This window comes from Oxyura jamaicensis, chromosome 3, assembly GCF_011077185.1.
Source record: "Oxyura jamaicensis isolate SHBP4307 breed ruddy duck chromosome 3, BPBGC_Ojam_1.0, whole genome shotgun sequence".
Taxonomy (NCBI): domain Eukaryota; kingdom Metazoa; phylum Chordata; class Aves; order Anseriformes; family Anatidae; genus Oxyura; species Oxyura jamaicensis.
Genome location: NC_048895.1, coordinates 44,837,480 through 44,852,698, shown reverse-complemented (window position 1 = coordinate 44,852,698; position 15,219 = coordinate 44,837,480). Strand labels below are relative to the sequence as shown.

General features: G+C 41.0%; 1 protein-coding gene across 3 annotated transcripts; it reads right to left on the bottom strand.

Annotated features, from left to right (window-relative positions):
• Positions 1-9,100: 9,100 nt before the first annotated feature.
• TTLL2 (tubulin tyrosine ligase like 2) lies at positions 9,101-14,679 on the bottom strand. Of its 3 annotated transcripts, none has more exons than XM_035322478.1 (3): positions 13,944-14,679; positions 13,508-13,552; positions 9,101-11,624 (listed from the first exon to the last, which is right to left on the bottom strand). In XM_035322478.1, exon 3 carries the CDS (start codon positions 11,614-11,616, stop codon positions 9,964-9,966), a length of 1,653 nt encoding a protein of 550 aa, XP_035178369.1. In that variant the 5' UTR covers positions 11,617-11,624; positions 13,508-13,552; positions 13,944-14,679; the 3' UTR covers positions 9,101-9,963. The 3 variants fall into 3 exon arrangements, with proteins under 3 accessions (XP_035178369.1, XP_035178370.1, XP_035178371.1); XM_035322479.1 differs by having other exon boundaries at positions 13,508-13,555; positions 14,078-14,679; XM_035322480.1 differs by lacking the exon at positions 13,508-13,552.
• Positions 14,680-15,219: the final 540 nt, after the last annotated feature.

Here is a 15,219-nt window from a genome sequence, read left to right as displayed (position 1 = left end):
CTTGATTGATGGGGAGATTTAAGAGCAAGATTAAAAAGGGTGGCCATCTGGCAAGTAAAAATGAACTCTCATGCAATTTACTGGATCAGCTCAGTCATGGTATCCCGGGGAAGGATACCATTGTCTGTGATTGGCAGGGTGTTGAACTGAGGGACAGGAGCCTGAAAGCAGCTGTTGGTTTTGTGATGTGCCCCTTGGATTATCATTAACTTGCATCACTGTCCAAGTAGAGAGAACTGTGGGAAGCAAGATAAGAGCCCAAATAGAGAATTATGTATATGGGTATACACATGCATGTCTTATACACAAATATACATTTTCCTAGAAGTTTAAAAATTTAATGAGCCACCTGCTGTAGAAGGATTTTAATGCTATGTTTATATCAACTTAATGCAGATGTATTTAAATCTTTTAGGCAATAAAAAGCTCTGTGCAAAAGACTGATCCTTTGAGATTTGTAACAAAGGAACATCAAGAAAAGACACCATCTATCTGCTCCCTTGGCAGAAGCACAACACCAGCTGGCAGGAGAACACCTCACCAGGGAAGAATGACACCATCTGAATCAGAAAAGTAAGTCAGTGGCAAGGTCTACCTAGGCAACCTCTATTTTCTGTTTACAGTATTGTTCAGAAGGTGGATTGGGATCATATTTCTCAAAGCTACTGCCTGGTTTTCTTGCCTTGGTATTGCACTGGTTTTGCCAGAAATGATCTTAGGGACTGCTCATACATTGAATTATTTGCACACCTTCAGGCCAGAGTGTGGGTGAACAATTTGAAACCTCCCTCACTTGCCCTCAAAAAATGTTCATGGCACCAGGCCCCAGGGCACTGTAGGGGTGAGTGGCTCCTGGGGCCTAGGGGCTGGGAGCAGCAGGGTCTCCCTATGGGGCCTGGCAGGGCAGGACCCCAGCTGCCTGGGCCCATCCTGCCACCTGAGCCAGGGAGCAGGGCTGGCTGGAAATAGGAGTTGGGTCAGGCCAGAATCCCAATTGTAAAAGTCCATAGTGATGAGGCAGGTCATGGGAGGAAGTCAGCCTGCTGGTCAGGGTAGGGGTTTGTAGTCATGATGTACGTGGCCAGACACAAGTGAGCCTGTAACATGGTGTGCCTTGTTGTGACATGGCAACCCAATGAGCACCAAGAGTAAGAGCCACAGCTAAAATGCATCTCCTGAGAGGAGGAGGGAGGGAGCCCTGTCGGGGGCCTCTTCCAGCTCTTTCACCCAGGCCTCATTTTTCACAAAAGCCTGAACCAAGACCAAACATGGGCATTGTATCAGTGATCTGGTTTGCGCACAGACAGCTAAATTGCTAAAAAGGAGGAGCACTCTCTGTCTGTGTCACTGATCGCTCCCAAACAGAAGTGTGTCAGAACTTATCCATGTTGCTTCAGGTTGTACGTCCTCCCTCTCCTACTGGGAGGAGAATGGATGATAGGAAATCACATGGAGCTGGCTCACGTCTGCGTATCTTTAAGGGGCCAAATTCACCTTATGTCAAAGGTAAGATTTGTGGGAACTTCATGTTTGCTCAGAGTCCTCTGCAAATGACTTGATCCCCAACCCTTGGCTAGTAGGCAGTGTGTTGTCACTAAAACTCTCCTATGACATTTAGAAGGGGGGGAAAAATGTGTATTTGACAAGAGAAGGAGAACAGATTGTGCTGTTGTCTGTAATTACATGCCGAGTTTGTTATCCTGGAAGCCCAGAAGGTGGAGCATGAAGGTCATCTGCCCTTCTCTTTGGTCCAGGACAAAGCACCTTCAAAGAGGATGGGGCAAGCAAACACCATCAGTATAACAAGCAATATGTTGCAAGAATCTGAGAGCTAGCATCTTCCAAAAAAAAAAAAAAAGCCTTCTATGGCAGGTGTGGAAACCATGATTGGCAAGTTTCTTAGCCTTTCAATAATCCCTTTTACTTTGCTTTTTCTATAGGCAAACCTTTTTCCATTTCAGGTAGCTCAGAAGACATGTCCCTCTCAAATAAGCACAGCAATTACGCAGCTTTGCACTCTGCAGTAACAGTGAAGAAACACAGGTAAAACACTAAGAAACTGTATAAAATAATTTACTATCTGTGATCTCTGTTTTCATATACAGCATGCTAACTCCAATTTAGCTGGCAACAGTCTTCTCCTGACTTGATTTTCTTGCCTCTACCCATGATGAGCACAGTCTTTAAAATAATATTACAATGACTTACAAGTAACAAAGTAGATTTCTTTATCAAGATATTCCTGCATGAACACTTGACATAAATCTAATGTTGCTAGTTAACATCTTAATTTTGGCTCAGGAAGAAAAGACTCTTAATCTTAAAAAGACAGGAAAAAAAAAAAAAAACGCTAAAATCTCAGAATAAAGTGGCTTTTGTGACGACACAGAGAAAAAGTGGTATAATTGCTTATGACAACAAAGTACCTACAGGCAATTCTGCTTTTCTGGATGATGAAGCAAAGGTCTGAGCGACTTACGGTTCTAGCTCTTATATGATCAGCAACTGTCTTCTTTCCATTTGTGAAATCAAATGGAACACAGTAAGAAAATCTTCCATTCTTATTTCCTTCATGTGCACTATAAAATTCAGAACCTTTAATCTGAGACTAATACTGGGTTATAATCTCCTGGGGAAAAAAAAAAAAAAAAAAAAAAAAACCAACAATAAGTTGAGATAAATTAGGGTGCTTGAAGAGCTGCAATTGATAGGGATCACAGCTTCAAGTAGTCATTGAGAATTAAGTCTCAAAAGAAGAGTCCTTTCCTGAAAGTAGAGCTCAAGTATAAAGTTCACACTATGAATGGCAAGAAATACATAACGTTGACAGGCTGGAAATCAAGTAACCAAATTCTCTTATCTCCCACCTGGATTTTTTTCTATGACTTTCACTGAGGACTTTCTGTTCCAGCTGCCTCCTTGAAAATGTACTAGTGGGGTAGTAATGGTGTTTAGTAATGCAGGATTTAAGGCTGTTTCTTTCCTTCCTTGAAAGTGAATCTAATGTGAGTGAGCTGTGCCAGCTGGACACCACTTGTGGGAGAAGTCTTTCATTACACACAGCTGGCCACACCTGGAGTAGCTCTAATGCTGAGATGGGCTCTGTGAAAGTTTCTACCAATCACAGTTCGTTCTCAGAAGTAGAAAATACAGTAGCTGTTTTGATCCTTGAAAGAAAAATAATTAAGAAAAAAGTTCATTCTTTTTTTTAACCACTGGACTTGATTCTTAAAATTAATGGATGAACTAGACTTGTGCAGCAAGAGAGAAGTCAAAAGGGGACTGAGCCATTAACTCTCATTTAAACCAAGTGGAATTTCTAGTAGTAATGCCTTTTGCTTTAAGTACCTATAAGAACACCTTTCTATTGCTCACTAATAATAAATAATTTAAATAAAATTTAAGTAGTTATTTCTAAAAACTAAAATCTTGCCCTCAGTAATCATTACAATGCCAGTCTGGAAAAATACTGCATTTCTCTTGTGCTGGGGACATTTATTCCTTTTTGTTTTGCTGGGGAGGTATTCTCTTCTTGTGAAAAGTCTATAATGACACTAGTACCATACAGAAAAGCTATGATGCACCTTTTGGTTGTCTTTTTTTTGAACTCACCAAACAAAATAAATTATGGGATTTGATATATGCTGAATAGAACTAGCTGCCATATTCATTCCAAGAAAACTGATTAACTAGAGGCCATGCTAGGTAGAAAGTCTTTGACCAATATATTTATTGTTTGTAGAACAGATACTGATGACATTAATGGCACTTGTTTAATAAGTCTTGATCAGTTTTGTAGGGGATCTCTGCATGCAATCACATTCAATTCTGTAGTACTGATTGTCCGTATGGGCTTATATTACTTGAGATAAAATGGTTGTTAATGTATGTCAGCTGTCTGTATTCATGCACCAAGTTCAGTCATTTGTGTTCACACAGTTCAGAACCTATGTCTACTGGGTGACTTCTGTGGGATGTGTACTGGCATATATGAAATTGGTAGAGACAGTAACTAACTGAAGTCAGTTGAGGAACGACTGATATGGCTTCACTGTTGCCACATGGCTGCATGCCTTGTTTTCTTTAACAGAAAAGAAGGTGATGGGGTGGAAACTTGATCCAAGTGCTCAAAATTAGATCCTTTTGTTAAAAGATAACGTAAAAGATAATGTCTGACTTTTGATCTCTTTTACGCAAATGAGGCAAAAAATGTACCTGTGCTACACAGAGCTTTTGAAATACAAAGGCATAGAGCAGGCTCACTGAGTTACTTCAAGCTCCAATTTCATTGGAAGGCAGGGCAGCATTACCCATTCCTTTTGACTTCATTTACCTTATATGCTTTAAGTTTTTTGAAGGTAGAAGAGGTGCTTACTGATAGATGTCATATCATCACTTTCTGTAATGGTACTAAAATGAGATCAGTGCTGATGAAAGGATGACAGTTATTAGGTTTTTCAATGGAGATGTAAAGATCATGCCAGATCAGAGAATGGTGAGTAGCATTTTTTGTTGCTTTTTTGTTTGTTTTTATGGAAAATTAGATGATTAAGTGATTTTCTTCAAACAAGTTTGTATCATTTATCTTGATATATCACTTCTGGGAGAAACTGGTGAGGAAGGGAGTTGGGTTTGCAACCCTGAACAGGGAGGCTGCTCCATCCAAGAATGGAAAGAGGCAAAGAATGGAAAGAGGTGAAGGTAACAGTCATAAAGGTACAACAGGGTAATTGGCTAAGCAGATCAAAGGAAATGGAAAGAAGGCAAAGTGCAGGGGCAGCCTTCTGAAGGAATGACAGTTTTTCATACATTTTAGGGTAGGTAGCACAGGGGGTTCTTCACTCTTGGCATTATGTAAATATAAATAGTTAATAAGTGTGAGTTAGAGTGGAAATGAGTAAGGTCTTGGCAGGAATGTGAACATTTTTAAATTAATAGTGCATGGATTGGAGCTAGGTCTCCTAGCCATGAGAAGGTGGGAAGATCTCTCATGTGTGCAATGTTCTGCTCTGTGCTACAGAGGAAAGTAGCAACTTCTAGACACAGCCAAAAGGAGGGGGGTGAATGAGAGGAAACAAATGAAATGCAAACATAACTATTTATATGTATGGCAGATATGGAAAATGACCTTGAAATGACATTTTCAAGTTGCTTATTTTTAAGCACACTGTTATGGTTGAATCTGCTTATGCAAATATTGTGAGCATGCTGCAAACAGTTCGCTCTTCTTCCAGATTTATTATTATGCAGATGCACAGACATCTCCAGATGGCCTGGAGGTGCTGCAGTTCCCTAATAATCAGATAGGTATGCAAAAGCTCATAAATGTGAACTATATGTACAGGAAGATTTTTATTATGAAAGTGGTGTATGAGTCCAACTCCAGAAGATTTTTTTAATTTGCTTTGCCTTTGCATTTGACTTTCAGTATAGTCCATCACTTTACTTTTTCTTTCCTCCTACAAAGATAATGAAGTGTAAATGCATCTCATCTATTTTTTACTGATTATTTAATTCTTTAACTTCTTTAGCAGTATCATTTCCACCCTAAATGTCTAAATACATTCCAATGTCTAAAGAAATTGGATGTAATTCTGTGTAAAGCATTGTGAAAATTCTAAACAGTTTTTTTACATCTTGTTTTCCACAGAAAAACATTATCCTGATGGCACACAAGAAATCGTGTTCCCAGAAGACACAGTGAAATGCCTCTATAGTGATGAATCAGAGGAAATTTTTTTCGCAGATGGTACAGTAGTAAAAGTAGAAAAGTCTGTCTCCTCTTAAAGACAAGAACCATGCACTGGGCACAGGTTCAATGATACCAACATGTAAAACTGGTTAATTCTGCATGACTGGGAAATTCACAGATGAAAGGAGAACGGATTTGGAAGATAACAAAGGTTTTGTTACAATGAGGCACTGAAAATTGTTCACTTCCACCTTGAATCACAGGTGACCATTATTGTTGGCAAAGTGACTGTGAAATATTCCTCATTTAGTTCCATGTAACTTTACATTTACTCTGTACATCTGGCCAGGGCTGCAGAGTAATTTGCAAGAAAAAGGAGAGCCAGTTGTCTGTGTGAACAGTGTAGGTATTGAAGGACTCGGGATGAGGACTCCTGGGCTCTATTCCTAGATTTTTGGCTCACTTTCTGTTCTTGGGCAAGATATTTCAAATATTATCTCTATTCCTCCTTGTAAAATTAAGACAAATAACAATAGGACAGATTTACACATGCCTCTTCTGCGTTTAGGGAACATACTGTTGTGGAAGGGGTTTCCTGTTTGCAAAATGGCTTGAGATCTCTGCATGAAGAACTCATATAAAATGCAGATCCCATCATCCATAGGGTGGATAATACCATTAGGTATTATCTTATGTACAAAAGCCCTTTTGTATTGAAATCATATTGTGATAACTGATCTCTAATGATACCCCATGTAAACTGAAGTGAATTATAACCTGTGAAAGTTTCCAGTTTCATTGTGTCATATTAGGCAGCAGCTTAGTAAGATGGGTTAATAACAGACAATGCCTTCTCATCAATTTACTCGTGGCTATTGCTTTCAGGAACAGAGATAAAACAGTGGTATTCGGTAACTGCCAGATGGAGATTCATACTGTGCAGTTCAAGAGGAGGGAGTATCCAGGTGGAACTGTAAAGACCATGTACTGCAATGGCAGACAGGAAACCAAGTACTCCTCTGGACAGGTTTGAATCACAGATGAGGAGGGTAATATCATCCTAGATAAGAAGTGATTCCTCCCCTCTAGGGGCTGCACTGTACTTAAGTGGTTTAACCCATTTTCTCTGGGGTATTTAATCTTTCTCCTCTAAACATGTCATTTTGCAACTCTTTCCTTATGCCTCTGATGCTTTTCTGTTCCTGTTAAGATTAGAACACGTGCAATAGTGAAAACCACTATTTCTATTGAAATAAACTACGGGTAGTACTGTATAGACTGTGTTCTATACGAATTACTATTATATGACACCAAGTATATAAATAGCTTAACAGATGGAGGGTAACTTATCTCTGTGTCCTGGGGCTATGGAGGAAGAGGAAGGATTAGAAAGAGGATGAGGAAGAGGAAGGATTAGAAAGGCCATGACAATGATCAAGAGACTAAAGTAGCTGTAACACTAGGAGAGGCAAGAGAGCTGGGGCTCTCAGACCTATAGAAGGATCAGTGGGTCTTATCAATGTGTATAAATACCTGATGGGAGGGAATAAAAAAGGAGATCCTCAGTAATTCTGTGGTTAAAAGGCTGAACATAAGGTTATTGTGCCTAGATATAAAGCTTGTGAAAATGTGTGGAATCTGTACAGTTGAAATTTACTTTGGCTCAGTGACTGGTGCTTATTTTGGAAATAACCTTACCTGGATGAAATGTCTCCTGAACGAGACTTGAAAGAAATGCAGTCATGCTGTCTTTTTGCAGCATTAAAATAAATGCCTATAGTACCTCTCATCAAAGTGTTTGTTTTGTGATACTGATCACACTTTCCCTGACTTCCTGTTAGTTACAGAAGTGACTTCAAGTAGGGATCACAGCATAAGAACCTCCGCTACGAATCTTCTTTGGAGTAAAACATCCCGGCATGCATCAAACCTTAGCAGGAGCTGTGTGTTAGGCCAAAACCCAAGCAGTTGAGTGAAGTCACCCTTCTCGATCTCCCTCCCAATCTAAATTACTGAGTAATGATATGATCCTAATCTAAGAATTCTGCCTAGCACACTTGAAAACAAACTGTAATGTTTATTCCATCCTGGTCATTATTCCAGATAAAACAGATGCTGCTTCTTTCTCCAGAAGTCTTTCCTCAGATCTCCTTTGTGTTGCTTTGTTTTTTAATTAACCTCTCCCACTACTGCCTCTATTCTTCCAGTAGAATAAAAAAATATTTCTGGTCAGTGAATCTCTACAGCTTCAAGGCTCTTTGCACTGCACTTAATTCCTATGGGGATTAATCATTTATCAGATGCTGCTTTCAACTGCCTTCCCAGTAGACTGCCTGTCCATCATCTGTCTTGAATTCTTCCAAAGCACTGAAGCATTTCCCCTGTAGAGCTCAGCTCATTACCTGCCCAGTGACTGAGAAGACCAATTATCTCCTCATGCCCTTCAAATTCCTGCAGTAACAAACACTTTCAAAGCATGCTGCTTTAGCCTCTTCTCATACCTATAGTGCAAAATAATTGCAAGATTATGGAATTGCTCTTTCTTCTCTTCAGTTTCTAGTGGACCAGACTACCAACAAATCACCATTCAAACTACAGATAATCTTTGGAAGAAATAGATTGAATAGAGAAGGCAGTGTTGTTAATATTGATTATAGACATGATGTAGTTTAGGAATTGTGATGTTCTAAACATCCATGTAGTTTGATGTCAGCTGGTGTTATAATAAAATGTTTTTATTAGTATAAAACTTCCTTTATTATTAAAGGAACACACCTTTATAACAAAGGAACAATTTACAAACTTGTGCTCGTTACTACTGCAACGTTCATTTTGTGTTTCGTAAAAGGAAAAACTTACTTTAAAAAAATCCAAGAGATCATTCTTCTGTTTTTCACTAAGAATTTTAGTTCAGTGCTGCTTTATTCTAACTAAAACAACTCTGTGTTTTTGTGGGTTTTGTTTTTTTTTCTCAACCATCATAAAAACAGTGAATGTGATTGTTTTCAGATTGGTTGGGAAAATACATGTTTCTAAAGGACAAGTGCTTTCATTCCCAGGAATTTCTTTTAACAAAAGATTACTGTTCTCCGCTTAATATTGCTGACATCCTCTTTGTTTCTCTACTAGTACAAAAACTTGCCTTATTTGCCTACTGTTGTTTGTTTTACACTTGTCTACTTCACAAAAGCCAGCTTACTATGATTTTTGTTCTGAAAGGTGTATAGTGAGCATACTTTTATGAAACCTTCAGGAAGACAGAACACGGCTGGGAAACCCCACTTCTCTCCATAGGTTTTCTGTTATTAAATGAAGCATGCTATAGCCACTATTTGGCCTCAATTTTGAGACAAATTTATAATGTACTGTAGGTAACTTCTGAACAAATTTACTTGCTTTTCAGACAGCTGGGGGCAGCAAAGGTGTACAAGGGAAGCATAGTAATTTGACAATTTCAAATGCTTCAGTTCAGTGTTAGTATTTTTCCATGCTCAGTTGATCAGTTTTATTGCAAGCAAAACAAAGCAGACTAATTCTGTACCCCTCAAGTGGCCAATTCAGAGTCTGTGAAACAGATTTGATCCAGTCTTCTAACCAGGATACTTGCAGTTTATATCCTGCCCTCCATTATCAAATTTCTCTCTTACCTTGGGAAGCCTGTTTTTTTCTTACTCATGCAGTCTACAAGGCCTTGTTTATCAAGAGTTTATCTGAAAATAATACTGGAGCAGTATATATATATATTTAAACTTTCCATAAGAATGTCTACAGAGTCCTACACGTCATAAAATGAAAGTTGTTTCATACAATGCGAAATTAAGCCATGGAAATGAATGTCAGGAAGCTCACTTGGTTGTTCAAAAATGTGATAGTTTTGTGTCATTCATATCACCTGCACCTTTGTAAACTCTGGGCATGTTGAATCCCCTCCCCCCCGGTGTAAACTGACCAGCTTTTTCAAATCATAAGGCCCTCTTAGTCAAGAAAATAAAAGAAGCAAAGACCTATATTATCATAATGAACAAAGACGGGTGTCTCCGAGGATGTTTTGAGAAATGCAATTCTCCATTTTTATTTGTGGATTACTTTAAAGAATTATTCAGTGCTTTCATTTTCAAAAATAATCTCTGATGGTAATTGCTAAATTACAATGTTTAAATTGTGTATGGTTTTGAGATCTCTCTCATTCTAAAACAATTTCAGTATATATCTACCTCCTTCAAGCTAAAGATGTCATTTGTGGTATGTCAATATAACCTAATGTCATGAAATTAAACAGAAGTTAAATAGCCCACCCCCTTCTTTGTATTCTGCTGTTTAGATAGCAACTGTTTGCTCACTAATTTGTTTATTTCCTTTATGATGCTCTTTACATCTGTTCCATCCCTAGAAGCTTGAAGTGCAGCTTCATTGAAAGGAAAAATAAGGACAAAGTCTCCTACCCGGCAGATAGGCCTCTGGTCTTTATCTGAGAGGAAATAGGGATGTGTGCTGATCTTGCAGTTGCGGAAATCAGGTGTAGGTAACCAGTGGTTGAGCTGGGCAGAACTGCATGGGGAATGTACAGCTGGAAGTTTATCTTTAGTTCTCACTTGTGAGGATGTTTTTGGCCTGTTCATCTTTTCCCGCAGCTGGGAAGTGAGTGTTTTCCTTGGATGTGCTCTGACAGTTTTCTTCGTCAGGGAAGCCACCTTATGAATTGATCCTCTTGCAGCCTGCAGGGCAGGTTGTACTGGAGAAGCAGAATTAGATGCAGCCACTTTCCGGCAAGTGAGTAAGCCAGGAGCCTCCTCTGGGGTGCTTGGACCAGCTGTTCTCCAGGGCACCTGCCTTCTGACAGCTTTTAATCCAGCCATTTCATTCTGCCTAAGAGTGTCAATCTCCTTGTAGTTCAGCAGTTCAACAATATCATGAAGAAGTCGTCTTTTCACAGTGTCATCAATGGAACAATCTAAGCACAGGGCTGGATTGTAGTTGACTTCTAAAAGCCATGGCTTGAATTTGTCATCAATCAGGATGTCAAAGCCAAAGAGCTCAAAGCAATTGGAAGCCACAGGTAAGGGGGTTACAGCAAGCAAGGTGAGAATCACTATGTTATTGATCTTCTGCCACAGAAGCAGGTCATCGACCCCAAAAATTCGAAGGTAAGAACGAAATTTGCTGAATGTCCATTTGCAGCCACAGCCAATCCCTTCTTTATATTTTTTATAGGAAGCTCCATATTTGTTGATGCTGGTGTTCGTTAGGTGGGCGTAGACATTGTCCAGAGAACCAAGGTCAAACTTCTCAGTCGCAAACCTCACCAGTCCTTCTTCATAAGTGTAAATGGTAAGGGGACAAAAACTGGTGACACACACATAGAGGCGAAGATCCAATTTATACCCTGAAATGAGTAAGGGGTTGCTAATGTACTTCTGCACAATGACTGTACAGTCATATACCAGGTCTTTAATGTCTTGGAAAATGAGTATGCCCCTTCCACGGGAGAGATCCACAGGCTTGCAAATCCAGTAGCTAGGTCTTCTGCCTACTGACTGTCTCTCCTTGCTGTATTCAGCTATAAATTTGACATAGTCATTGGGCATAATGAATGCCACTGGACTAAATTCATACAGAGCTGATCCATATGCTCCTTTCATACGTTTCAGATGCCTTGCCAAATAGTCTTTTCTGGTTATTCTGACAGCTTCTGGGTAGTGGTTGAGTCTCTGCCATGGTTTGATGCTGTGGTGGTCTGTCATACGAAAAGGTGAGTTTCGCCAGTACAAGTTCCAGTCTGTGTCATCTTGTTCCTTTTGATCAAATTCAGTCCAACCACGTTCCAGTAAAACCTCACGGACTATTGCAGGGGCATTCTCATGGAGACGGAACACAAGAGGCTTCAAGATATCTCGTGTCTCATAGTCATCTGCCATCACTTCCATCTTACTAGCTGAAAGAAAACAGAATTATCAGGAAGGAAACAATGCCACAGACTGTGCTAGCAGTCATCAGCCTCGCTGTATGTCAGCCTCACTATGCATGTCACTCTGTGTGTTCTCAAAGCATGTCACCTGTGTTTCCATGGTCCACTAATGAGAAGTCAACTGTGTTTAAGCTGAAACATGTATTAGAAGGGCATCAATTCCAGATAGCTGGTAAGAGAGCACAAAGCACTGACTGCTGAAAAGTTGTATGTCTCCATTCTTGTATTTACTCCTTAGAGGTAGCCTACTACAGTAGTAGTTGTCCTAAAACTTTTGTAATTCATGGATTTTTTTTTATTTTTTTTTTAACTGCCTTCAGTCTAATGTCCATAACTTTGCCTAACAAGACTTGTTTTGCACTGCTGCATTGCTGAACCTTCCTACTAACGCATCACATTGCCCTAAACAAGTCACGCTTCCCTTTGTAAGGATTACAAAGCTAAATGCAAACTATCAGGAAGCAGTAGGGAAAGGTTCCTTCAAATGCGTCTAGCTTCCTTCAAATGCCTCTTTTGCCATATGCAGATCTAACTTGTTGATATTCTTCTGCTGTTCCTACAGACAGGTGCTCCCCAGTTCCTGAAGACCTGGTCCTATGGACCTGTAGATTTGAGTGTTGCTGGTTTAATTTCCTGAAACCCTAGTATGCTGCTCTCTAAAGATTAGCCTCTATGTTTGAAGGGGAGGATGTCTTGGATGACAGCAGAGTGATTGTGCTGAGAACCATTCTGACACAGCATTAACATACTGACCTTTCCCTTCACTCAGAAAGTAGCAAGCAACAGAAATACCAAATCAGTGGGCCATATCCTGAACAAAGCTCCTTCACATCATATTATCGGGGTGACATCCTTACTCTTCTTCAGGTTGAGAATCTTCACCCTGGAGATCTAGACTCCAGAAAGAAAATATCCTCTGCCTTCCAAACCACTACAGAAACTAAGGGCGCGTGTCACACCTGGAAGTATTTAACGCAATATACAGCTGAGTTGACCACGAATGCTTTTCCTGTGGAAAACTTTCAATTTGTCAAAACTGAGAGCTTCTTCCCTCAGAAGAAAAGTAATCTTTGCCTTATATATATACATGTAAATCTGAATTTTATTTCAAGTTGTCAGAATATCTTGTTTCAGTTTTTTAAAAAGGCAGATTTGAGAGTTCTGGGCAGACCATAGTCAAATTTTTAGTGAGAGCTTTCCTTGGGTGAGTTGTTTGTAGGGAACAGGAAAGAAAACATGCTAAGTACTGCAATGCTGTCACAATGCAATAGAATTTACATAAAATATCACAAAAGGAAAAGTAGTCTTTCTGCGTCTCAGCTTTGTTTCAGTTCCCACAAAGTTGGGGATTTGCTGCTAAGCTTGCACACAAACCTAATGAGGTGGCACGGTGGTCCCAGGAAAACCTTGCTGTCTTTGCTTCCACTTTCTTACCTGGGAGATTTCTTTGCTTCCTGCTTATTAAACAGTAGTATGTTACACACTAAATGTGTGTGTGTATATATATTTATGTATGTATGCAAAACTAAGCAAGTTTTCTACTAGTTGGTTCAAAACATTTGGAAAAGGTTATTAAATTAAGAAAAAAAAATGTAACTGAAAGTAGCCATGTTGAGCATTTAGATGAGTCAGCTTAGGGCTGCAGTTAGCTTTGTCTTCTCTGCATTGCTAAGTGTTGCTATTAGCAGTGTTTCAATGAAACAGTCGTCTATGAATCCAGTGCAGGGTAAACTGTGCTATCACAGTCTCTGCTAGGTAGTTATAAATCAGGCTGTTAGCAGTGTCTGAACAACGAAGCCTACTTTGGTGATTTTTCATGTCAGCTTGTGTTAATGGCACATATTACATACCTCTGGTGTTCAGGGAGTAGTTTACTGGAAATTGTCTCACTAAGCCTGGATATAACAAAAGTAAGCCTCAAATTTCCAGGTAATTGAGTACAAAGAAAACAAGATATTTTAACCAACAGAGATCACTCATCTGCCTCTAAAAAAACTGTATCACTTATAAACAGAAGCTCTTGAAGTGGTATTATAAAATTAACTCTAAGATTACACATCGATCTAAACAAACAAATACAAATTTCACTCCTGTGCTCTATACAGGTGTGTGCCTGGATGAATTCCCGTCTCTTCATTCAGTGGAGCTCTGCCTCTATTCCCAGAGGGCTCTGTTTTTGGCCCAATCTTTAATAACTCGGAAATCCACCCGTGTATTTGCAGACACTCTTCCACAGAGCAGATACTGCTGCAGCTGCCTGTGGCCACCCTGAAGTTTAATACCTACCTAGTGTTGTTGCAGAGGGGCACCCAGGAATGGTGATGCTGCCCTCAGAACCAGGGTTTGATGCTGTGACCTCACTGTTCCAGCAGGAGTGCGTGGAGGGCCCGGTGCTGCAGGGCAGCCCTAGTACACACACATGTAAACCAAGGCTTCGTGATCACCCTGGCTTCTTCCAACAATTTATGTGTCACCGTTGCTCATCTTTATAATTATGGGAGGCAGATTTTTTGGAAACATGGTCCTTAATGGTTAGGCATTAAAACTGTTTGTTTGCAGAGTTAATGTGGAATGTTTCTGCATAACTAAGCTCAGCAGACTGCACAGTATTAAGTCTATGAACCCTCAGAGTCACAGACCATAACATGGGCCTGGGAGCTGCCTGCCTTGGGCTTTCAATTTGGAAACAACCATTATAATTATTCTTACTGGTCGCAATTTTTGGTAAGCAGCCCTGTATTTCCAGGCCAGAAAGGATGCCAGCCCTTCCAGCTTCATCCTGTCTGCCCCTGGCTACGCATCTCATCCCTTTACAGACCGCAAGTGTCGGGCTGACAAGGTCATGTTATCTACACCCAGGCACCCTGATAGCACAAAATCTGCCAGTGGTGATCCCACCATCGGTGCACAGGGACACGACAGAGGGGCACACACTGTGTTTGGCTTTCCAACATCGCCATCAGTATTTAAGTCCTGGGCTCTGCTGACCGCCCCGGGGTGCGGCAGCGCTCCCTGCCAGCCTCGCCTCGCCTCTCCCCGCGGCCGGCCGGGCCCCGGGGCTCCCCGCGGGGCTCCCCGCCCTCCGCCCGGAGCTCCTCACCCACCTCGGCCGGCTCCCGCCGCCCCGGGACCGCTCCGTGCCTCCCTGCCGCTCCATAGCGACGGGGCCGGGGCAGGAAGGGCCGGCGGGAGGCCGCGGCCGTTGCTTGGCAATGGGGAAGGGCGGGCAGCCACCCCGCGGCCATGTCGGGATCCTGGCGGGATCCTGACTTTTGTCCCGGCGCGAAGAAACCAATTAATGTATCAGTATTAATTATTTGAATCTGACTGTCTTAGGTGCCAGGTGGTGCCGTAAGGCATAGGCTGCCCAACGCCTGCCTCCTCAGCAGAGGTTGGGGTATGACCAACCTGGAAGGAACAGCTCAGCTGTCCTTTCTCCAGACCTTGTCACCTGTCTGGTCCCTCACTCCATGTCCTCATTGTCCCATTGACCATCCTCCTACAGCTCTAGGGAACCACAGTTTGGACTGAGGGCACCAGGGAGCACCTTCAGAGCACCTGT